Genomic DNA, 24,105 nt, shown 5'->3' with positions numbered 1-24,105 from the left:
AACATCTGTTACGAGCAGTCTTGTTGGTTTAATGGTGGAATAAACAAACTATATTGAACGAATATCATTAAAGCATAAGAAGATGCAAATTGGATTTTTTTTTGAGGTTTTTGAGGTACAACACAACAAATCTGTGTATTAATTTTAATCGAAAGCTTTACGTACGTTTTTGTTTGATTATTGCTGATCATAATATATTGTGTCAAGTTTAATCATTGAAAGCAATTTTTGCAGGTAAAGTGTTTAATAAACTTGCGATAATTGATAAGAAATTAATTAGTTTGTTAAAACATTAGCTTAAGCTAATTGTTCGGTAGATTTTTAAACATCGTTGTTTTTGCTATAGATCTTGTTTTGGCGGTTTCGGTTTTGAGCAAATCTTGAATGATTTTTGTCAAATATGACGTCTTTTCCCTCACACGTGATAAACATGAGTTGATAACTTTTTGGTCTTGGTCGACATCAGAAGTAGGTCATCTTTTCAGTTTTTTATGGTTCTTGAGACGTTAGATATCCAATCTTTTTTTGGTTTTTGGTTTCATCCGTTTGATATCATAGTATCCCTGGCATCAAAAAATCACATAAAGGCTCTTAATTTTTTTTTGCTCAAGATCAAGTGATTTGACCCAAACAAAAAATTTTGTGTTTCGGTTCTCACTTTTCGGGTTTTATATTTAAATCAAGTCAAAAGTTGGTTGACTTTTGGTTTAGGTCGTTTGATATCATAGTATCTCTGGCACTAAAAAAATTCCATGTGGGCCCTAATATTTATCTGCAAAACAATATATTTTGTTTGGATCAAATCACTTGATCGGGAGCAATAAACGAAAGGGCCCCATATGTGATTATGGTGGCAGCTACAATTGGATTGAGGAATGAAACTTTTTAGATGAAAAAAAAAAATAATTTTAAAATACAGAAAAACCAAGCATTTTTTTGAGTAATCGAAAAAACGTTTCCTGTTTAAAGTAAAATTAAAACAAAAGCTATCTTCTATTTCCGCAGAGAAAAACTTTAAAAATTTGAATGCGTTTTATTGTGTTCCAAATAATATGATCTCTTATCTAGACTATAGTGTTCATAACTTTAGCAAGTCACAATTATTTAGAGAAAATGGACCAAAACAAAATCGGCCAGTTTTCATGTAGACTGCACAGAGAGCTTGGATGACAATCAGAACAAAAATTCAGAATATTGAATCTGAAATAATCCTAAATCTGTTATATATTTAAATGCGGGCTTCACTATCTCGCCATGTTTAAGCTTTTTCAACGTATTATTTTTGCATGTTTAAGCTATATCGTATATTGCAATGGTTAAGATTTTTTTCGAATTTCCACTTTGATTTTAGTGATTATTTTACCGCGTTTAAATTAAGCAGCCCAAAATCGAATTAGGGGTTGCGAATTTGGCCTCCAATTTTGAATGCCCGAATCATTTTAATTAACGAAATGAGACGATTTTTGAGAAGTTTTTGAGAGAATAATTTACAAAACTCGCAGTTCCCAACCCTGTAGTTGGGTACTGTCAGAGTACCATTAAGGATTGCGAGTCTTGCCTCCAAATACGACTGCTCAAATCCTTGTAGTTATGGAGATATGACGTTTTTTGTGATTTTTTCAATTTTTTTTCAGAAAACTTACAGTATCATGATTTTTTTTTTAAATTTAAAATTCCCAACCCTGTAGTTGGGTACTAACATAGTACTATCAAGTATTGCAAATTTTGCTTCCAACTATGACTGCTCAAATTCTTGTAAATTTCGAGATATGACGTTTTTTGTGATTTTTTCAAAAATTTTCAGAAAATTTTAATGAGTTATTTTTCAAAATTTAAAATCCGCAATTTTGTAGGTGGGTGCTGTCAGAGTACTCTAAGGAATTACAAGTCCTGCCTCCAAATATGACTGTTCAAATTCTTGTGGTTTTCGAGGTTTGACGTTTTTTGTGATTTTTTCAAAAACTTTCGGAAAACTTAAATAATTATTATTATTTAAAAATCTGGAATTCCGAACCCTGTAGTTAGGTCTTGTCAGAGTACTCTCAAGGATTGCGAATCTTGCCGCCAAATATGACTGCTAAATTAATTCTTGTTTTCGAGGTGTGACGTTTTTTGTGATTTTTTCAAAATTTTCAGAAAATTAAAATTAATTATTTCAAAATTTTAAATTCCCAACGCTATGACTCGGTTTTGTCAGTGTACTATAAAGAGTTGCAAATCTTGCAACATTCGACTGCTTAACGCGACTGCTCAAATCTTTTTAGTTTTTGAGATAAGACGTTTGTTTCAATTTTTTTTCGGGAAACTTAGGTTTAAAAAAAATCACAAAATTGTGAATTCCTAACCCTATAGTAGGGTGCTCTCAGGGACTCTCAGTGGTTGCAAATCTGGCCTCTAAGTTTCTCCAGAGGCCCATTAAGTTTTCGAGATGACGCTTTTAAAATGGGAATTAAAAAAAAATTCGTAATTACTAACCCTGAAATTGGGTGCAGTCAGAGTACACTAAAAGTTTGCAGATGTTGTTTCCAATATATGCGGTTTTTCGAAAAATATATGCGGTTGTCGAAAAATTTCGAAGCAACGGAGGTGCGTTAAACGCTAGTAGTTTTTAAACTAGCGGTGCGAGAGATTAACGCAGAATAGACCTCAAGTACTTTTTTTATATTTCAAGTAATTAAACATTTTTATTTGGCCGCTTTTTCTGAAATTCTGACGGAAGTCTCATTTGTTTACTCACTTATGTAGTATATTAGTTTAGCGAGAAAAACTGCAAAGCACTGTTTCATTTAATGTTCCGAATTTTAAAGAAAGGAGAATATATATGAGCGGGGTTGGTTTACTAATGGTACCAAATTTCAGAAGAGTCTGGGATCGATCCCATGATCTTCGTGGTGTACGAGAGTCGCTCTAACTACTAAACTATCCTGGAATGAGACAGTCGGTACTTTTGCAATCGGAACATTCAGCAGGGCTTTGCCCTGTTACGAGAACTCTTGTTTGGGTATATGTTTTTTTCTGTGTGTGGAAAAAACATGTCGAAAACATGACTCTTTTTAACGTGGGTGCGTTTGATTCATACTCTTTGGTTTCACAACCACTTGGAACTTAACCAGAAAAAAAGGCACCCAACGTTATCCGCACAATGTTATTTGTAAGACAACCTTCTGCAAAAATCTCTAGACAGCGCGGAAATTTCAAACAACTCAATCTGGTAATCGTTTTCCATAAAGATAGTGAATGAAAATTTTTATGTAGATTTAGGGAATTGCTCCTTTCGGTTCGTTTTCTCTCTCTTAGCGACACCGAAAAGTGGTCCCTTGGGTAGTGAATTCATCGGGGCGACCAAGATTCACTACTATCTACAACCCCGAAAGGGTTAAGTTGTGGGTAATTATTCTGTATTGTATTATGTTGCTTGCCCCCTTCTTGTGTACAGCTCTTCAGGCTGTCTAGTCTACTCGATACAACCGGAGGAAAGTACAATTATAATTTAGTTCAGATTAATGTTCGTCTAATTACAGAAGGCTCTGAGTGTCCAGGTTATGATCTAACAATTAAATCAAAAGGAAAGGGACCGCGAATTATCAGCACAATGGTCGAATTACATTTTGACTTCCAACTAACTCCACTAAACGATTCTCTCAGCAGAGAATCTTTTCTAATCAACACAAAGTAATTCCAATCAAATGCCTAGTTTGGTCTGCTAAAATTATTAGTCTCTCTACGGTTCACTATTCCTATGAGGTACTTTAACTCATCTCGTTAGCTTCAGGAATCACTGTTCTCACTATGACGAGAACCAATTATCTACTGTTTCTACTATAATTGTTCTCTTACTCCGAGAACCAACTAATTGACTAACTAGCCATAACTGATCTCTGCAATTAACTGAGAACCAACTACGTTCTATCTCAGTATCAAATCTTCTGACTCTTAAAGGCTCTCCGGTACCCTCCAATTCCTTATCTTTCTTTGCACTAACTTTTTGTAAAGTCACGCGATTCCCTATAGGTCCTGACATCCGCTTAAATTAGCCTCCGGCACTTCTTATGTGACTACATGCGTCCCCGTGTCAACTCTGCCACGTGCAAAATTCTGTTTCTTTTATCAATCTTTTCACGCTTAATAAATACCCGGTATGCGGTAGGTGTCACAATTTGACCAATCAATCAATCCAATGATTCTAACCAACTAGTTACTGAACTCAGTGAATTCAGCACTCCAGTTCAACTCAACCTCCAAACAATGCTATGTTTTTTTAACTATCCTCCCAAGGTCTTCATTTTAATTATTCTAATAACGTTCCGACTTCCCAAGGGTAGGGGGAGACACTTTCCATGTGTAGCCAATTCATTGCAATTCAGGCATCTAAAGTTTCTACCTGTACTCTATTCCAATCCCGAGTTTCTAGCTATCAGGGAAACGTAGTTCGTCTATTAGGCCAAATTAAACCAAAAATTTACTTCCGGGAGCCAAATCAATTCCCCTTCCGTTCCTACTAATTAGGATGCCTAACTATCATGCTGCGTTCCTACTACTGCCAATTTTCTCTGTGAAACCTTTTTTAGTCTAGTTTAACTGCTCTTCATGGATTATTCACCAGACTAAACTGAACTCAATGTTTTTCAAGTCCACATTGAATTAATTCTACTACTCCGAGTATGCAATGTAAAATCAATATGGCCATCAGCTTCTGCTTCAGTTCCCAAAAGATAAGTTTCCGCCAATTATCAGACAGGTGACCGGTTTATATCTCCAGGGTTTAAGCTGGGGAAAACGCCACCCTTCGGTTTTAAAACGCCCAAAGGTCAACTTAAGGTCACAAGGGGGTCACGCGGATCAAACTTCTTCGGCCAATTCTCATGGGGGTCATAACTACCAAGTTTCATACATATTTTCCAATTTATTCCTCTTCAAAAGTCTTTTATCATTTTTCCCTGGAGTTGGCTAACACCGGAAGGAGTCGCCAGAGGGTTTTACCCACAAGGGTTTTTTTCGAGGTTTGTATCTTGCGTCTAATGCCTCAATAAAACCAACAAGCCCTCGCTCACTATTTCACGTAAATTGACTATTTCCGGTTTCGGGGGCTATTTTTCAAGTGCTAATATTTTCCGATCAAACCGTTGGAAATGGTTCAAATTACAGCACAAGATTTATTTTGCCATTACCTATCATCCATCCCAGATTTAGCTCCCAGCGTTCATTCGAAGCCGAGAAATGACTTTCAAAACTTAGGGGTGGGTTTGTTTACGTAGGTCATATAACCGGAAGTGGGAGTCCTGGGTTTCTGGGTTTCTAAACTTAAGCTTCCATCAGCTAGGCCTTCAACTTATCAAAGTTTGAGACCAATACCGCCGCTAGTTTCCGAGCTCTGGTAGGGCCATTTACACTTCCCGGGATCGTTATCACTTGTCCCCCAAGCGTCTGAAGAGTCCCGTTTTTTGTATGCCCGTGTCAAATCATCTCTAGTACCGCTCCTCCGAATTTCTTAACACTATCTTCCTTTGTTCTGATTTAGAGGCGGGACTTGCCGATTTTGTCAATTTTTTTTTCTTGCATAGAAGGGACAATATCTTCGAAGATTGAACTATTCCCAAGATTTTTTTGAGCAAGTCCCAAGGTTACTTATTCTACGTTCAGTTCTTTGTCGAAAGTGTTTTAGGATCACCAATCTCAATTATATCATAAAAAAATTGAAAATTTTTTGATTAAGAATTAGCCAACTATTCATAAGCAGTAATTTATTCCACACTGTAGTATTGCAAACTCTACACTAACTTACGGTTTAACTTTTAAATACCTCTCCGATTTAAAGTTTTTTTTTTCAAGATGGGATTTATTTTTTCTGTTGCTTCTGGCTGGGATATTGAAAACAAACACGTCGCCAGTTAGGTAACTTTATGGTATACCACCAACATCCAAAAGGATCAAATCACCATTTTTTTCAAACATTCGAACCAAATTAATGACGAAACAACCGTTGTTTCTAGCAGCAAAACACAGAAAGAGTTTTATTTGACGAAAAAAATTTTCCCGTCCTCCTAGCACCATTGATATATCCAACAAAATATCTATATTCATCGATCCCACGAGTACTCAAGAAATATAAATACATTTATTTAATCCTCACAATTTATCCTCACTCTTAATACGATTGTCAGAAGGAAAACTCCAGTATCATGGCTGCATTTTGGTAGCAACATGTTTGCAATGCAAGCAAAACCTGAGCAATGGGATTGCAATTCAGATTCGATGATGACAAATACAACAAACACCACGACAGGTCGGATTAAGATAAAGTTCTAAAGATGTTTCAGGAGTCAAATTGAAGAAAAACGTGTGAAGACATTGTGAGAGAAGGAAACTAAAATAAAAGAAAGTGCATATTTCCACAGAAAAAATCAAGGTTGTCATTTCGATTTTAAGCATCATTTCGTCATTAAAATTTTTTGTTGTGATAAAAAGGGAGTGAGAGGTCCTGTATGCAATTTAAATACACTCTACATCCTTGATAAATTGATTTCACCATCGTATACAGAAGAAAACATCTGCTAAATTAAGGATCAGTCTCAATTCTTCGTTGTGCAATCGTGCTTTATATTATTTTCCTTTTTTTGAGAGGCTTATCCTCTAACATAAATTAGTTTAACTCTAAGCTTGACTCTCTCATCAGGGAACTAATTTTTGGCCCAAAAACAGGGCAGGAACTATCTGCACCCATTAAAAAAGGAACTATAACGCTTGTTTTTCCTGGCTAAACTTTTTTTGACGATTAAATTGGAAGAACTTCACAGAGCTTAAAAGAACTTTAGCTGGAAGTTACAATAAAAGTACACTAATATAAGCTAAATTATTATAAAATTAAGTAAAATTTATTTATTTGTGGTCAAAATCAGTCTTATTAGGCTAGAAAAAATCCATTTAAAAAAGAAATCAGCCCTATTTCAGTCAAAATTAGTCAGTTTAGGCTAGATGAACTACCGTTTGAACAAAACTTTGCCCAATCTACGTCAAGTTCAGTCCAACTAAATAAGATAAAATTTCTTTTTAGCAAGATTTTGCTTAATTTTGGTCAAAATAAGTCCAATAGAGCTAAAAGAAATTATTTTAAAACTAAGTTTGACCCAATTTCAGTCCAAATGGATACAATTAGGCTAGAAAGACTTCAATTTTGACAAAACTTGGCCCAACTTTATTCAAATTGAAGCCAATTAAACTAGATAAGCTTCAATTTTGACAGAGTTTTGCCAAACTTTTGTCATATTATGTCCAATTAAGCTAGACAAACTTCCCTTTTAACAGAATTTTGGCCAATGTTGGTCATAGTAAATCTGATTAAGCTAGATAAAATTCCGTGTTAACAAAACATCACCCAGGTTTGATCAGAAAAAGTCAGATAAAGCCAAAAAGCTTTCGTTTTAACAGAATTTGCCCATTTTAATTCAGCCCAATTAAGCCAGATAAATTTCCATTTCAGTAGCATTTTGCCCAAATTATGTCAGAATGTGTCCAATTAAATCAGAAAAAAACTCATTCAAAAATAACTTGCCCATTTTTGCCCAAGTTAAGAGCACCTTGCCCAAGTTAAACAAATTTCCATTTTAAAAGAATTTTGACGAAATAAGTACAACTAAGATAAATGAACTCCAAATTATTCCAAAAATTACCAGCTGTGGGCCACATAGAGCCATCTGAGCTAGCTAAACTCAAAATAATTTCACTCAAAATAAACACAATTATAATTTGTTTGATTTTTGGTCAAATTAGGTCATTTAAGATCATTTAACCTCCAACTTAAATAAATTTTACCAAAAAACTGCCGAATTTTTATACCTTGCTTCATCTTTTTTTCAAACTAATTATATTGTCTTCAAAACGACCAAACGACCAAGAACGTTTTATGTTTTGTTATTTTTGATGACCATGACAAAAAAACACGAAATTATTATTTCAGCTGGAAAACATCACCGAAATATTTTTGGTCCCGTTTCTTGCGACAGACTCAGAGAGCCGCGGGATTCTGTGCGTTTCAGACGACAGATACCCAAACAAAGTTTTTTAGTCCGAAATATACAAGGTCGATTTGACTCGGCTTGAAGATTGAAGAACGAAATGATTTCAACAAGCAAGATATCAAAATTGTAGCTGCGTTGACCAATTCGCTGATTTTGAGTCAAGATAAATACCAGTCGATACTGACTAACAGCAAGATCTTGAGTGGATATACTACCCTCAAGTTCGAGATGAAATAAAACTCAACGTGGGGCGACAATTCGTAACAGACGACAGTTCGTAACATTGGATTAAGCTGCTTGTCAGAACAAAACCTTAAATAACTCGATTAGGGGCTATTAGATCAAAAACCGAGGAAAATTTTAATTATAAAATGTTCTGCTGAAAAACAAACTGAGCGAACAAAACTCATCATTGTTTAAAATCACGCGATTCCCTATCGGTCCTGACATCCGCTTAAATTAGCCGTCGGCACTTCTTTTGTGACTACATGCGTCCCCGTGTCAACTCTGCCACGTGCAAAATTCGGATTTTTTTATCGATCTTTTCACGCTTATTAAATACCCGGTATGCTGGTAGGTGTCACAATTTGACCAATCATTCAATCCTATGATTCTAACCAACTAGTTACTGAACTCAATGTTTTTCAAGTCCACATTGAATTAATTCTACTACTCCAAGTATGCAATGTAAAATCAATATGGCCATCAGCTTCTGATTCAGTTCCCAAAAGATAAGTTTCCGCCAATTATCAGCCAGTTGACCGGTTTATTTCTCCACGGCTTAAGCTGGGGAAAACGCCACCCTTCAGTTTTAAAACGCCCAAAGGTCAACTTAAGGTCACAAGGGGGTCACCCGGATCAAACTTCCTCGGACAATTCTCATGAGGGTCATAACTACCAAGTTTCATACATATTTTCCAATTTATTCCTCTTCAAAAGTCTTTTATCACTTTTCCCTGGAATTGGCTAACACCGGAAGGAGTCGCCAGAGGGTTTTACTCACAAGGGGTCTGTTTTCGAGGTTTGTATCTTGCGTCTAATGCCTCAATAAAATCAATATGCCCTCGCTCACTATTTCACGTAAATTGCCTATTTCCGGTTTCGGGGGCGATTTTTCAAGTGCTAATAGCTTCCGATCAAACCGTTGGAAATGGTTTAAATTACAGCACAAGATATATTTTGCCATTACCTATCATCCATCCCAGATTTACTTCCCAGCGTTCATTAGAAGCCGAGAAGTGACACTTTCAAAAGTTAGGGGTGGTTTTGCTTACGTAGGGCATAAAACCGGAAGTGGGAGTCCTGGGTTTCTGGGTTTCCGAGCTCTGGTAGGGCCATTTACACTTCCCGGGATCGTTATCACTTGTCCCCCAAGCGTCTGAAGAGTCCCGTTTTTTGTATGCCCGTGTCAAATCATCTCTAGTACCGCTCCTCCGAATTTCTTAACACTATCTTCCTTTGTTCTGATTTAGAGGCGGGACTTGCCGATTTTGTCAATTTTTTTTTCTTGCATAGAAGGGACAATATCTGCGAAGATTGAACTATTCCCAAGATGTTTGAGCAAGTCCCAAGGTTACTTATTCTACGTTCAGTTCTTTGTTGAAAGTGTATTAGCATCACCAATCTTAATTATATCACAAAAAAAACTTAAAATTTTTTGATTACGAATTAGCCAACTATTCATAAGCAGTAATTTATTCCACACTGTAGTATTTCAAACTCTAAACTAACTTACGGTTTAACTTTTAAAAACCCCTCCGACTTAATGTTTTTTTTTCAAGATGGGATTTATTTTTTCTGTTGCTTCTGGCTGGGATATTGAAAACAAACACGTCGCCAGTTAGGTAACTTTATGGTATACCACCAACATCCAAAAGGATCAAATCACCATTTTGTTCAAACATTCGAACCAAAATAATCACGAAACAACCGTTGTTTCTAGCAGTAAAACACAGAAAGAGTTTTATTTGACAGATATATTTGGCCCCGATAGCACCCTTGATATATCCAACAAAACATCAATCATCATCGATCCCACGAAAACTCAAGAAATATAAAAAAATTTGTTTAATCCTCACAATTTATCAAGTACACAAAACACCCAAACCTAGGTAAAATAAAACAACAATGGCAAATGTAGTCGCATATTGAGACATAGCTCTCAAACAGTTGACAAGCTTCGACACAAATGAAGATGCAAAACATTTTTTTAAAATCAAGTAGGGAAAAAAAGCATTTTTAAGACACAAATAATCAGTCTTGTTATGCTTATAAATCTCTCAGAGTCAAATTAACTATATCAAAAGAATCAATTGTCAAAACAATCAGAGAAATAAGTACGATCAAATACAATTTTATGATTTAACAGGAAAACACAAAAACTGTTTTTCAATATTGTTGTATATTGTTTCAAAGCTTGAAGGAACAACCCACTCTGTTTACTAATCTTCAAATTAGAAAATTTTGCGACCATGCGATTGATTACAATCCAAATAATTCTTTCTTCTGCGTTTCAGTGGGTGATCTTTTCTAAAACTTCCTGTTACAATTCAATTTACTTAGGAATGTATACCTGCAAAACAAAGCAACAAAAAATTAATCGGAAACCTATGAAACAAAATTTTTTCAATGGAACCTGTAGCGGTTCCTTATTTTACTTGATTTGTATTCAAAAAAGCAATGATAAACTGTGGCAGGCCAAGAACTTAAACTGAAATAAGTTTTAAGTCGTTTCGCTTCAACCTCAGGCGGTTTGATGACTGAAGTTTTTTTTTGCATTCAAAGCGGACAACAAACTTGGTTTAAACCTTTGATGTATCAACTAGCCAATTTAAAATTGTAGTACACTATTTGAGTCCAATGGACTTCTTGCCCTTGGAATCTCTTTCATGGACATAGACGAACTGATAGGTTGATTTTGAATTACGCTGAGACACAAAGTTACAAAAAACACACTAGCAGAACAACATCTAAAAGGACATCTCATCTCACAATGTTCTCGAAACTGTTTCAATTAAACATCAGTTAATTTTGAAAAAAAAATGGGCGTTCAAAAGTTTCGAACCAACCCGCGGTAGATTTATGCTAATTTTGTTGGTGCCTCAAGGTTGCTTCTAACTTATGGTACCATTTAAATTACGTCAACGAAAAAAATGGTGGCGATATGTAGCCTACAAGACTCCAATGATGCTCGCTCCCCAAAAATGTGGCCAGTTTCATAAATTTTCCGGCAAAGAATAAAAACGCGCATGCATGTCATCATTTAGCATTTGAGATACAATTTTTCATTAAGAAACTGTAACTTTTAAGTTTTTTCAAAAAAAGGAAAATTTTTAGAAAAATTTAACATTTAAAAAAAAGAGTAATTATTTCTCTGTTTATTTTTCAATTTGTCTATGTGAGATTTTGGGAAAAATCAACTGCCATCAGTGCAGCCATTCAATTTTTTACTATAAGAAAAGCATAATGTTTTCCATAATTGCCATTCATATGCAATTTTCAATAACCGATGAAATTGCGATATATCGAAGGTACTCAAAAGATGCAATCTAAATTGCTTAGGAAAAGGTTTTGTCTTGCAATGGATATCATTTTTGTGCTTGATTACGACATTCTAATTGAAGTCGACCATGTACTTGCTATTGTGAAGACAATTTATTTTTTTCCAGATCAATCAAAACTGATTTTTCTTTATCAAAAAGTTGCCGATTTGAATGGAGGAGCAATCACAATTGAAAAAACGAGCCATAAATACTTTGAAATTAAATAGAGTTTTCAATAAAAAGGACAATACTTGTACAAGTTTGACATTTTCTCTTGATAGATTGTTTATTATCCTTTCATACTTTCACATAGCTTTATCAAAGTTTGATTATTCAATTGTATCGACAAACTGCACTGTAAGTCTTGAGGACATGTCCATCAATGATAATAACCGAAAGCACAAAAAAAACAATTTCTGAAACCAATGGCTGATAAAATGCAATAACTTTTCTTCATAAACTTTCACTGCGGTGAGCTGGTTCATGACAGAAGAATATCCATAACAGGGAAAACACTAATCAAACAAAACAAAAAAATTACAAACTTTTGAAGTTATTTACCTTATAAAAAATACCAATACTTTATTTGTTTACGACACACAATTCTTCTATTATCCGGTTCTGTATTTTAAAAAGAGACACAGAATTTTTATGTTAGACACAGAAAATTTGATTGTTCTGAAGATCTCCAACAACAGAGTGCAAACTAGTAATAAGTTGAAGGCGCTTAATTAACCTAGACAAAGATGGAGTCAGCATTTGAAGGATCAACAAAGGTTCCAGTGCATTTATGATTGTCAGAAGGAAAACCCCAGTATCATGGCTGCATTTTGGTAGCAACATGTTTGCAATGCGAGCAAAACCTGAGCAATGGGGTTGTAACTCAGATTCGATGATGACAAATACAACAAACACCACGACAGGTCGGATTAAGATAAAGTTCTAAAGATGTTTCAGGAGTCAAATTGAAGAAAAACGTGTGAAGACATTGTGAGAGAAGGAAACTAAAATAAAAGAAAGTGCATATTTCCACAGAAAAATCAAGGTTGTCATTTCAATTTTAAGTATCATCTCGTCATTAAAATTTTTATTTTTTGTGATAAAAAGGGAGTGAGAGGTCCTGTATGCAATAGAAATACACTCTACATGCTTGATAAATTGATTTCACCATCGTATACACAAGAAAACATGTGCTAATTTGAGGATCAGTCTCAATTCTTCGTTGTGCAATCGTGCTTTATATTATTTTCACTTTTTTGAGAGGCTTATCCTCTAACATAAATTAGTTTAACTCTAAACTTGACTCTCTCATCAGGGAAGTAGTTTTTGGCCCAAAATCAGGGCAGGAACTATCTGCACCCATTAAAAAAGGAACTATAACGCTTGTTTTTCCTGGCTAAACTTTTTTTGACGATTAAATTGGAAGAATTTCACTGAGCTTAAAAGAACTTTAGCTGAAAGTTTCAATAAAAGTACACTAATATAAGCTAAATTCTTATAAAATTAACAAAAATTTACTTATTTGTGGTCAAAATCAGTCTTATTAGGCTAGAAAAAATCCATTTAAAATGAAATCAGCCCAATTTCAGTCACAATTAGTCAGTTTAGGCTAGATGAACTATCGTTTGAACAAAATTTTGCCCAATCTACGTCATTGAGTCCAATTAAATAAGATAAAATTTCTTCTTAGCAAGGTTTTGCTTAATTTTGGTCAAAATAAGTCCAATAGAGCTAACAGAATTTATTTTAAAACTAAATTTGACCCAATTTCAGTTCAAATGGATACAATTAGGCTAGAAAAACTTCAATTTTGACAAAATTTGGCCCAACTTTAGTCAAATTGAAGCCAATTAAACTAGATAAGCTTCAATTTTGACAAAGTTTTGCCAAACTTTTGTCATATTATGTCCGATTAAGCTAGACAAACTTCCATTTTAACAGAATTTTGGCCAATGTTGGTCATAGTAAATCTGAATAAGCTAGATAAAATTCCGTGTTAACAAAACATCACCCAGGTTTGATCAGAAAAAGTCAGATAAAGCTAAAAAGCTTTCGTTTTAACAGAATTTGCCCATTTTAATTCAGCTCAATTAAGCCAGATAATTTTCCATTTCAGTAGAATTTTGCCCAAATTATGTCAGAATAAGTCCAATTAAACCAGAAAAAAATCTCATTCAAAAAAAACTTGCCCATTTTTGCCCAAGTTAAGACCAACTTGCCCAAGTTAAATAAATTTTCATTTTAAAAGAGTTTTGTCGAAATAAGTACAACTAAAACAAATGAACTCCAAATTATTCCAAAAATTACCAGCTGTGGGCCACATAGAGCCATCTGAGCTAGCTAAACTCAAAATTAATCTCACTCAAAATAAACAAAATTATAATAGGTCTTTTTTCAAATTTACTTATAAATTATTTGATTTTGGTCAAATTAGGTCATTTAAGATCAATTAACCTCCAATTTAGCTAAATTTACCGAAAAAATTGACGAATTATTATACCTTGCTTCATCTTTTCTTCAAACTAATTATTTTGTCTTCAAAACGACCAAACGACCAAGAACGTTTAATGTTTTGTTATTTTTGATGACCATGACAAAAAAAACACGAAATTATTATTTCAGCTGGAAAACATCACCGAAATGTTTTTGGTCGCGTTTCTTGCGACAGATTCAGAGAGCCGCGTGCGTTTCAGACGACAGATACCCAAACAAAACTTTTTAGTCCGAAATATACAAGGTCGATTTGACTGGGCTTGAAGATGGCCAAAAACTACCGCCTATCAAAAATGAAGAACGAAATGATTTCAACAAGCAAGATATCAAAATTGTAGCTGCGTTGACCAATTCGCTGATTTTGAGTCGAGGTAATTACCAGTCGATACTGACTAACAGCAACATCATGAGTGGATTTACTACCCTCAAATTCGAGATGAAATAAAACCTAACGTGGGGCGACAATTCGTAACAGACGACAGTTCGTAACATTAAATTAAGCTGCTTGTCAGAACAAAACCTTAAAAAACTCGATTAGGGCCTGTTAGATCAAAAACCGCTGAAAATTTTATTCATAAAATGTTCTGCTGAAAAACAAATTGAGCGAACAAAACTCATGATTGTTTAAAATCGATTACTCTATACGTTCTATATTTAACAAAAGTTCAACTAAAAAAGTTTGCGTTTCTTTTCTCCAGCATTTTCACCGTAATCAGAAATGCTGAAATGCGGATCTCCACGATTTTGGTAGTAAGAAGCTCTCTCAAAAATTACAACCTACATTACTTTTTGACTGCGTCCAACTTTTTTATCAGGCGGCTTTCTATGAAAACTTTTTGCTGAAAACTTTTTAAAGTAGCAAAAAGAGATTATTTCAGGAGTTCAGCTGAACTTACAACATTCAAAATAGTTGACGCCGAAACTGGTCGGCAATTTTCTTCAGTTTAACAGAGCTCCCAAAGAAGTATTCTTTGCATGCCACTGCTGAAAAATGTTTGATTCAAAAGTACCAGTTTTTTGTTTAAACTAAACTAACATCAAATGATTGTTTAGCTAGTTTGATTTTCCAACGATGTTTTTGAACAGACTGAAGCGAGATAAAATTTCCGCCTTGTCGAAATTCCTTTTTTATTTCAATCAGAAATAGTTTGAGAAAGCGTTATGAGGATAAAATTATGAGGTCACTCTCAAAAACTCTTTTTATTTAATTTTTTTTTTTACAAATTACAAAGAAGCAGTACGTTAATCAGAAAAGCAAGAAAGTCTGATATTGAGCAAGCAGGACAAGTTGATCCGATCAAGTTAAAACAAAGCAAAATTTAAAAAATTTGAACTTCTTTTTTTCTCAAATTGTTAATTGTTTTCTTCTAATTTTTCTAGGTAAAAAAAGATCAACATAAAAGTAAATAGTTATACCATAAATGAACTTTGAAAAGTTGTAGAAGATTAACAGGTTTTCACTCTTCGCATTAAAGCTGGTGGCCAATTAGTCTAAAAAACGAAAAAAAATTCTAATTATAGTGTGAAACTATGTCACATGTTTCAATTCAAACTGTATAGCAAAACTTGAATAAGAAAAGTAGCATTTTTTTTTAGCTGAAACAACAATTTTAGGCTAAATCACTGATGATAAAACTCTTACTCATCAATGGCACTTACTCATTCGGTATTAATCTTGCATCATCAAATATTTGCAGTATCCTGACATTCGTTGAATGTTTGTCATAAAACATAAAGTACAAATTTCAAACATCTATTGCCAACTTTTCTAAAACTTATTGAGATCCGAAAACTGTTTACCCTCTTTTGATCAAATACCATCGCTATACATTTAACTGCTGCATCAAAATGAATAGCCGATTGCAGAAAGCTTTCGAATGCAGCATTTGTCTTGAGTTCTTCGAGAACCCTCGCATGTTACCATGTGGTCATTCCTACTGCGGGTCCCCAAGGACTTGTTTGACAGACCTGTTGAACCTAAGTGACCCGCCTAAATGTGCCGTCTGCAAGCAGGACATTTTGGTCGATGTTTTAGATGAGGACAAACTGACAAAAAATTTTGATCTCGGCTCAGCAAGTGAGGTTCGCAAGTTTCGTTTTTGTTACTATTTGAATCCAATTCATGCTAACGAAAACAAAAAATTTAATGGATCCCGTCAAAGTACCGGTTCCGGCGGTAAATGAAAGCTATCAACCCAAGGAAAGCAGCACTATGAGTAAAAAGATCAAAAGTTTTCGAGCTACAGGATTGACAAATGGGTGACACCGATGGTACAGAATTCAAAGCTCATTCAAAATTAGCCTAGCAACTTTCACAAATGATCGGCTTTGCATTATACATTATCGGTCTTTTTAGTGCGTAGCGAACAGGTTGATTTTGGGGGGGGGGGGAGGTGGGGGTCTGGTGCTTCTTGTTTGTGAATTCGGCACCGCTACTACACAAAGGGTCTCCACCTTTGTTAATATTTTAAGAGAATCGTTTGTAGCAGGTCAGTCTCAATTTTTTCCTGATAAGTTTGCTCCTTTTTGTCATTTCAAAGAAATTTGGTTCTGGTCGTCCTAAGAATGAAACCACAAAGAAAATGAAAAAGCGATGACTTCAAATTAAATTCAAATTTAAAAAAATAAAAAACCAAAAATGCCTCGACCAAAAAATCTGACAATTTCAGATACCAATTTTTGACAATTTCAGGCAATGAGAGCTTATGGATCAGACACACAAGCAACTTCTGCGTCTGAAACGGACAACACCAAATTATGTGTTAATCACAACCAACCTAGCGAGTATTTTTGCCGAAGATGTGATATCTTTATCTGCCGAGTGTGCTGGAGATCCGATCATCGACAATCAGCCGATCACGACGTAATTCACCTGTCGATGATTTTGGACGAATACATTGAAACCAAAGGCATCTTTTCCAGTCCATTATCAACCTTTTATTTTTAGGTTACATTGATTTTCCGATCTCTTTCAAATAACTAAAAGTACCATCTTTTGGTCAATTTTTTTGCGCCGCAGCCGAATGTAGAAAGAAAAACAGGCCAGAAATGGTGTTATAGGCAGTTTTGGAAAGTTTTGATCAAAACGTTGCGTTTTTTCAGCTTGCGTCAAAATTAATATATAAGGACACCGACGCCCCCCCCCCCCCCCCCCCCTTCAAAAGCTTACAGTCGGTCAGCCAAAATTAGTTACATTTTGGGACATATTTTAAGACTTGTCTCTGGAATCCAGGAACATACAGACACAAAACTGTGCTCCTATCCAGTGCACAGTTTGATCTCGTAATGAGGGGTGCTGTCAAAATACTCTCAGGGATAGCATATAGTAATATTTCCAAATTTGTGTGCTCCACACATTTCTAGAGGAATGACGTTTTTATGTTTTTGCAGTAAGTTTCAAAATGTTTTAAAATAGTACCAATGGGGGACCCCCTTTGCAAAACCCCCTTTTTGTCAACACAACCCTAAAATCTTTCCTTTAAAAGATGTCACCTTTATTTTTAGGAGGGATCTCAAGACAATGGACAAAAAAATGGGCCAAAAGATTCATTTTTCCTAAGATTTTAGACTTTTTTTACATATGGCTTGAGATAACAAACTTCGGCTGCGCTTTGAAATGAAAGTTGAAACCAAGTTTAAAGCGCCTTAATTAAAACACGAGTGAAACACGAGTAAAACACGAGACAAACTCAATGGGACAAAACTATGTATTTTGATTGTACAGTCAATTCACATACAGTATGAAGTTAAATGAGCATGAAAAAAACCGAACCGCGGGTTTGAGAGTTTTTTGATTGTTTTTGAGAAACTGGAAAAGTACCGTTTTCAGAATCAGTGGAAAAATATAAAGCGTCAGTCGAGAAAATATCCACGTCTATTAAAGACGGGGAACATGATTTGAGTCAAATTCTGGAAGCTATCGAGGAAGCTAAAAACCGACTAAATAAAATCAGCGAAGAAAGTTCTGGGACCGAAATCCGAACTTCGACTCAGGAAATATTCGCCCAATTGGCAGGACAGGCTAAGTCTTTGAAAATGATACGCATCGGGTTAATTTACAACATCAACTTTCTATTCGAAGGCGCTGAGGAAAGTTTGAAATCGTCGATTGACTCTATGCGCGAGCTTACTTTGAATACACCGGGAAAAAACAATGCATTTTTGGAAGAAACTTTTAGATTTCTCACGATATCAAAACATAAATCTTTGATTGTTCCGCTAATCGGTTGCAAGAAAGCAGTCATGGATACAAAAGGAAACATAATTTGTTTTGGAGACTCAAATGATCAAATTTTGTTGGCTAAATTCAATTTGGAAAGAGACCAATTAGTTGACAAGGGTCTTTATAACTGGAACCAACGCAAAGACGGCACAATACTAGTCAATATTTGCATGGCCTCCGACAAATTGATTGCTATTGTTAACAATAACAAATCGAAAAAAGTCCATTTCGAGTTATTGAATACTGAAACCTTGAAAACAGAAAAAAAAATTAACGTCCAGGATTTTGCTATTCCGCCACAAGACTTAAACGGACTATCGTACTTTATTTCAGGAAATCGGAATTACATGGCTCTTTTTACCAGGCGTGGGGCGATTGTTCTAAAGTGTTTTATTCTCCATGACAAAAAATTGGTTCGGGTGCTACATTTGGACGAGAAAGCCGGATTGTTATACCATGCTTCGTATTTTCTTCATGCTAATTTTTTTGCCTTCAAAACGACCAAGAATGTACTATGTATTGTTAGTTTTGATGACCAGGACGAAGGGAAAAACAAGAAATTATTAGTTCAGCTGGAAAATATCACCGAAATATTTTCGGTCACGTTTCTTGCGACAGACTCAGAGAGCCGCGGGTTTCTGTGCGTTTCAGACGACAGATACCCAAACAACAATTTCAAGTCCGAAATTTACAAAGTCGATTTGACTAGGCTTGAAGACGGCCAAAAACTGCCGCCTATCAAAATTGAAGAACGAAACAGTTTCAACAAGCAAGATATCAAATTTGTAGCTGCGTTAACCAACTCACTGATTTTGTGTCGAGACAATTACCAGTCGAGACTGACTAACAGCAACATCATGAGTGGCTATACTACCCTCAAGTTCGAGATGAAATAAAACTTAATGTGGGGCGACAATTCGTAACGGACGACAATTCGTAACATTAGATTAAGCTGGGAACACTGATTCACGCGCAGCATTCGTCTCGTGCCGGATGCAAGCGCAGCAGAGCGAAGTGTTGCCAGCCTGGCAACAGAGGGTAGGGCTCGATACGAAAAATAGAGCCGGTTATCGCTGCAACATTATGCTCAGTTATCTCTGACCAATTAAAACTTTATAAAAAAGATAGATTGGCATCATATGGTAGATTGGAATCGGGTAGATTGTCGTGAAACATTTCTTGTTGCAAATTGTCGCTTGTTACGAATTGTCGCCGGTTAAGAAGTGTCGAATTACTCAAACTTAATTATACGAAGACTGCTTCTATCAAAACAAATCCTTGAGTATCCTGATATTTGATCAAAACCGCGGAAAAACTTCAACTACAAAATGTTCTGGAGAAAAACCACCCGAGAAAATAAAACTCATCACTTCTATATACGTTATACGTTCTATATTTAAAAAATGCCGTTCTAAAAACAAAACGTGGGTTTTATTTTCTCCAGCTTTTTCACCGTAATCAGAAATTCTAAAATGCGGATCCCCTCGATTTTGGTCTAAAAAACTCTTCCGAAAATTCCATCGTACTTACCATTTGACGGCGTCTAATTTTTCTCGGGCAGCTTTCTATGCAAAGTTTTTGCAAAAAATGTTTTAGAGTAGCAAAAAGAGGTTAATTTAGCAGGTCAGCTGAACTTACAACATGAAATTATTTGATCCGAAAAATGGTCGGCAATTAAGTTCAATTTTACAGAGCACCGAAATACGTAATCTTTGTATGCCACTGCTGAAAGTTGTTCGAATCAAAAATCAAAGTTGTTCGAAAACAAGCTAGCATCAAATGATAGTTCAAGTTGTTTGATTTTTCAACAATATTTTTGAACACACTGAAGCGAGATACAATTCCCGAAAATACATGGTTTTCAAAAATCATATTACGATAAATTAGTAATTTTCATGCTTAATTAGTTTAATTTAGCTTTTTCATGATCTGTTTTTGATGAAAAATAAACAACGCTCTGTGCTTCGCAACCTTTGGAAGTCAATCGAAAGGTAAAAAGGCTAGGATATTTGACTAAAAAATCATTTGAGTAAATGAAGTAATGGTTTATTATGCGAATTGTAGGAGCCAAACTACATAGTAAAAAACATGAGCAAAAGTAAAAGAGAACCTTCAATCAAGGCAAAATTTTGTTTTTTTTTGGAAAAAAAAAGAATTTATTATTGCAATTTTTCTTGGAATCTTTCTAAGCCTTGTGGAGTTTTTTTTGTTTCGATCAAAACTAATTTGAGAAAGCGTTTTTATCAAAAAGATAATAACGCTAAGTTTTTCGACTAAAAATCATTTGAGTAAATGAAGTAATAGTTTGTGATGCGAATTGTAGGAGCCAACCTACATAATAACAAATTATTTATTCCGAGATGTACCTCATATAAGTTTGTTTCATTGTATTATCAAATAAACACTTCTTCAGTTTGGTTCTGGTTACTAAAATTTTACTTAAAAGTGTGTCAGTATTTCAATCAGTTTATAGGAATCCGAGTTACGACTGAAAGTTGTTTGTCTGATACCACACAAGAGGAGGCTCTAAAAGCAATCATTGAGGTGCAATTTATTACTGCTCTAGAATTATTACAACATTTTCGTAACTTAGATCAGGCACTGGCAATTTTTGCCATCTTTAATCATAGATTGATACTGATACTTAATTAAATTGTCCAGTACTAGATTATTGGTGAGTACGACTTTTTTTAATCAATGAAATTGTGTAAATGCCGCAGTGCAACTCATTGCTGTTCTCTCGTTATCACGGCTTTCCTTTGAAAAACAATGCTATAAAATAGATCAGGTTTCGACTATTCTGGGTCATTTATGTTGATAGATTTAAACGTAGTTAATTTTTCCAGTACCAGATCATTGATCACTACGGCAACTTTTCTGTCAATAAATCATTGTTAATAACTTATCAGCGTTAAGAAGTTGCTTTTTAGATTCAGATACACCTTGTTATAAATTAAACGCTCTGGATTGGTTTTAGTAAGATTATTAAGACAATTGTGCAAAGTTATACATTGCTGATTTAAATCAACCGGAACAAACAAACAAAATTTGAAGTTTTATCGGGGTTAACTTTGGACAAAAAATGACAAGAACAAAATGTGCATCGAATTTTGCCAATGTCTTTTTGGTAAAACTCAAGCCGAAACATTGTCATTTCACTATGTGCACAGCGGAAAACCCGCGACTTCACAAACACAAGCGCAAAAACGGCATAACCTAAAGAAAAGAAGAAAAAAAATAAAACTAAAGAAAATATGCAATTTGCCGGAAACAAAACCAACCTGAAGATTAAGTGTCAAATGTTGTAGCATCTGCATCATGTCGCTTAACATTAAAAAAAACACTACAGGACCTGCTAATGCTGGAGGTACCTGTTTGATAACGTTTCTTAAACAGGCTGATGTTAAAGGTAATACATAAATTTCAAATAATGTCGAATTGTCAAAAATTTGGCATTGATCTAGAAATTTAGACGCCTACCAAAAGTACAAAAAAATCGTTTTTGAAATAACACTGTTCGATCGATTTCTGAAAGTTAGATATTTTAAGTCACTTTTGGGAAATTAGGCAAAAGACAAAAATGGGTGAAAAACATAAAATTTGATTGAACTGTCAACCTTAGATTTGTCGCGGTATTTTTCTCGAAAAGACAAATATCTCAAAAAAAGGTATAACTTCAGGATTTGTATTTTATCAAAGGCGAAAACTGGTTCATCAAACACTGAGGGCGGCAGCATTGGTGCATAGAAATTTTACAAAATTCGTTTTTTATTAAAATTTCGAACCTCAGATTTGGCTCTAATGGTTTCTATTTATGCAGGAAAAATTCCTAACCACTTTTTTTCCGATTAAAATCCTTATTCTCAGAGTTGAAAGAGTACTTTTGAATGAGAAATTAAAGTTTCCAAAATGTCTAAGTTTGGACATTTTTTGTATCGTACATCTTAGGCGGATTATGCGGGAGAAATCTTTAAAACCAATTTGAGTTAATCTTTAATTTCAAAATGAGCAGGGTACTTTTCAAAAAAAAGAAAAAAACTCAATAATTTTGCCCTCTGATAATTTCGAAGGCCCTAGCGTCGAGTAAAGTAAGAAAAGAATAGCGGGTTGTGCAAGCACAAAGGGTTGTGGCCAGTCTTTTTTTTGAAAATTGATAAAAAAGTTCTTAAAAAACTTTCAAAGATTTAAATTAAGTACATATAAATTTTCAAAGCACCTCAAAAAAAGGCTGGAGGTACCTGTTTGATAATATTTTTCAATGGGATGTTAAAAGTAAAACCTAATTTTCAAAATATGTCAAAATTTGTAAAATGGGCATTTATCTAGGCCATATAGTACACAAAAATTATCTTTTGAGGGGAATGTAAAACAACTTCGTTCGACTGAAACCTGAAATTCAGACTTTTTAAGTCGTTTTTTTGGAAACTAAACAAAGTACAAAATTGGGTAAAAAATCAAATTTGATCGAACTGTTAACCTTAGAATTGGCGAAGTAGTTTTCCTGAAAAAACAGAAAGTCTCCAAAAAAGGGTAGAATTTCATAATTTTTTTCTAAGCGAAACATTTTTCATCGAACATTTAGGGCGTCACAATACCTGTTTTTTCGAATCAATTTCGAACCTCAGAATTGGTTGTAAATGTGTAGCTGTTATAGAGGAGGGAGGATTCCTATCACTTGTTGTTTCGATAAAAACAAAACAATTAACAAATCCCAATTTTTTTTTATAATATTTGATATTATCAATCAAGCAGGACCTGGACATCAATCAACCAGATATCAAGGCTTGAAACTATGCAAAAAAATTAAAATGATATGATGCTGCAAGAGTGTCACCAAATAAATTAAAACTTTTTATTTGCGACTTGGGTTGGAACAAAATTGAGTTAGCAACTTGACGCTGGTCAAATTTTCCTTGGGTAAAATTACCAAGGTTTCTGAGTAAAAACATTGTCAAATGTTTTTTATACGTTATTTCAAGATTACAATTATCTGCAAAAAATGTATGAAGAAATTTTGAAATGGATCGAAGGTAGCGAGTAGTTCGGCAAGTGGCACAGAATGTTCCGACCAATCATAAAAAACTAAGAAATACGTTTTTTCTTCAAATCAGAGTCATTGTTAGTGCGTGGTCTGACGAGAGAGCTATACTTACCCTTTAAAAGATACTGAATTAAACATAATCGTCACCTATTTTTCAACAAAGTTTAAGCCACAATCAAAAATGTCAAAATGGAAAAAAAATCATTTTTTGCACATTTTTTTAAACAAAGTTTTGTATAAAGTTTTCATGGGCAAAAGAAGCGATAAATGAAGCTTGCAAAACCGATGTTTTTTATATCAAGTTTTTTTATCCTAGTTTTAATATAGCGAACGTTACGCGGGCACACACCTCGCTCAAAAAGTTTCGCTCAGACTAAAATTCGCTCGGAAAAAATTTCAAGTCGGTTTTTGTGAACAACGGGATAAACTTTTGAAGTTTTTCTCATGTCGTTCGAATTACGACTGAATAGTTTTAATCTGATATATCACTCAACCTATTTCGATGATTTATTGTGGTACCTGGTTGTGCATGGAAAACAAAATGAAACAAAAAAATCAACACAGAGGTGAAGCTGTGCTTCGCAAATGCTAGCGCGAACACGAAAAAAGCAGCTCTAAAAAGTGCAATAAAAAGAAATAAGCATCGAATTAGTAAAATTTTGGCTTTACTGTCTCCGCTTCGATCTGCGAACTAGAGATTTAGAGTCTCACGCACTAACCACTTAGCCACGGCGCTTAATACATTACAACCACTAGCCACGAACAAAACAGAGAATAAATTCTATAAAACTT

The 24,105-nt window shown here is 34.7% G+C and overlaps 2 protein-coding genes across 2 annotated transcripts in view; one reads left to right on the top strand and one right to left on the bottom strand.

The window, feature by feature from the left end:
* Window positions 1-24,105, bottom strand: part of LOC134857159 (otoferlin-like) — a gene marked incomplete in the record, with an annotated part of 123,098 nt that overhangs the window by 51,186 nt on the left and 47,807 nt on the right.
* On the top strand, window positions 15,808-20,144 carry LOC134857155 (uncharacterized). Its single transcript, XM_063873532.1, has 3 exons — window positions 15,808-16,132; window positions 16,743-16,959; window positions 17,880-20,144. The coding sequence occupies exons 1-3, from the start codon at window positions 15,899-15,901 to the stop codon at window positions 19,166-19,168; spliced, it is 1,740 nt and encodes a 579-aa protein (XP_063729602.1). The 5' UTR covers window positions 15,808-15,898; the 3' UTR covers window positions 19,169-20,144.

This window comes from Symsagittifera roscoffensis, chromosome 1 (assembly GCF_963678635.1).
Source record: "Symsagittifera roscoffensis chromosome 1, txSymRosc1.1, whole genome shotgun sequence".
In the NCBI taxonomy this organism is placed as follows: domain Eukaryota; kingdom Metazoa; phylum Xenacoelomorpha; order Acoela; family Convolutidae; genus Symsagittifera; species Symsagittifera roscoffensis.
Note: the sequence above shows the minus strand (reverse complement) of the source record. Positions and strands in the feature narration are given on the sequence as shown.

Coding starts and splice junctions, on each gene's coding strand:
- LOC134857155 (XM_063873532.1), top strand. CDS start 15,899: ATGAATAGCCGATTGCAGAAAGCTTTCGAATGCAGCATTTGTCTTGAG. Junction 16,133..16,742: donor ATCTCGGCTCAGCAAGTGAG/GTTCGCAAGTTT, acceptor TGACAATTTCAG/GCAATGAGAGCTTATGGATC. Junction 16,960..17,879: donor CGAATACATTGAAACCAAAG/GCATCTTTTCCA, acceptor TACCGTTTTCAG/AATCAGTGGAAAAATATAAA.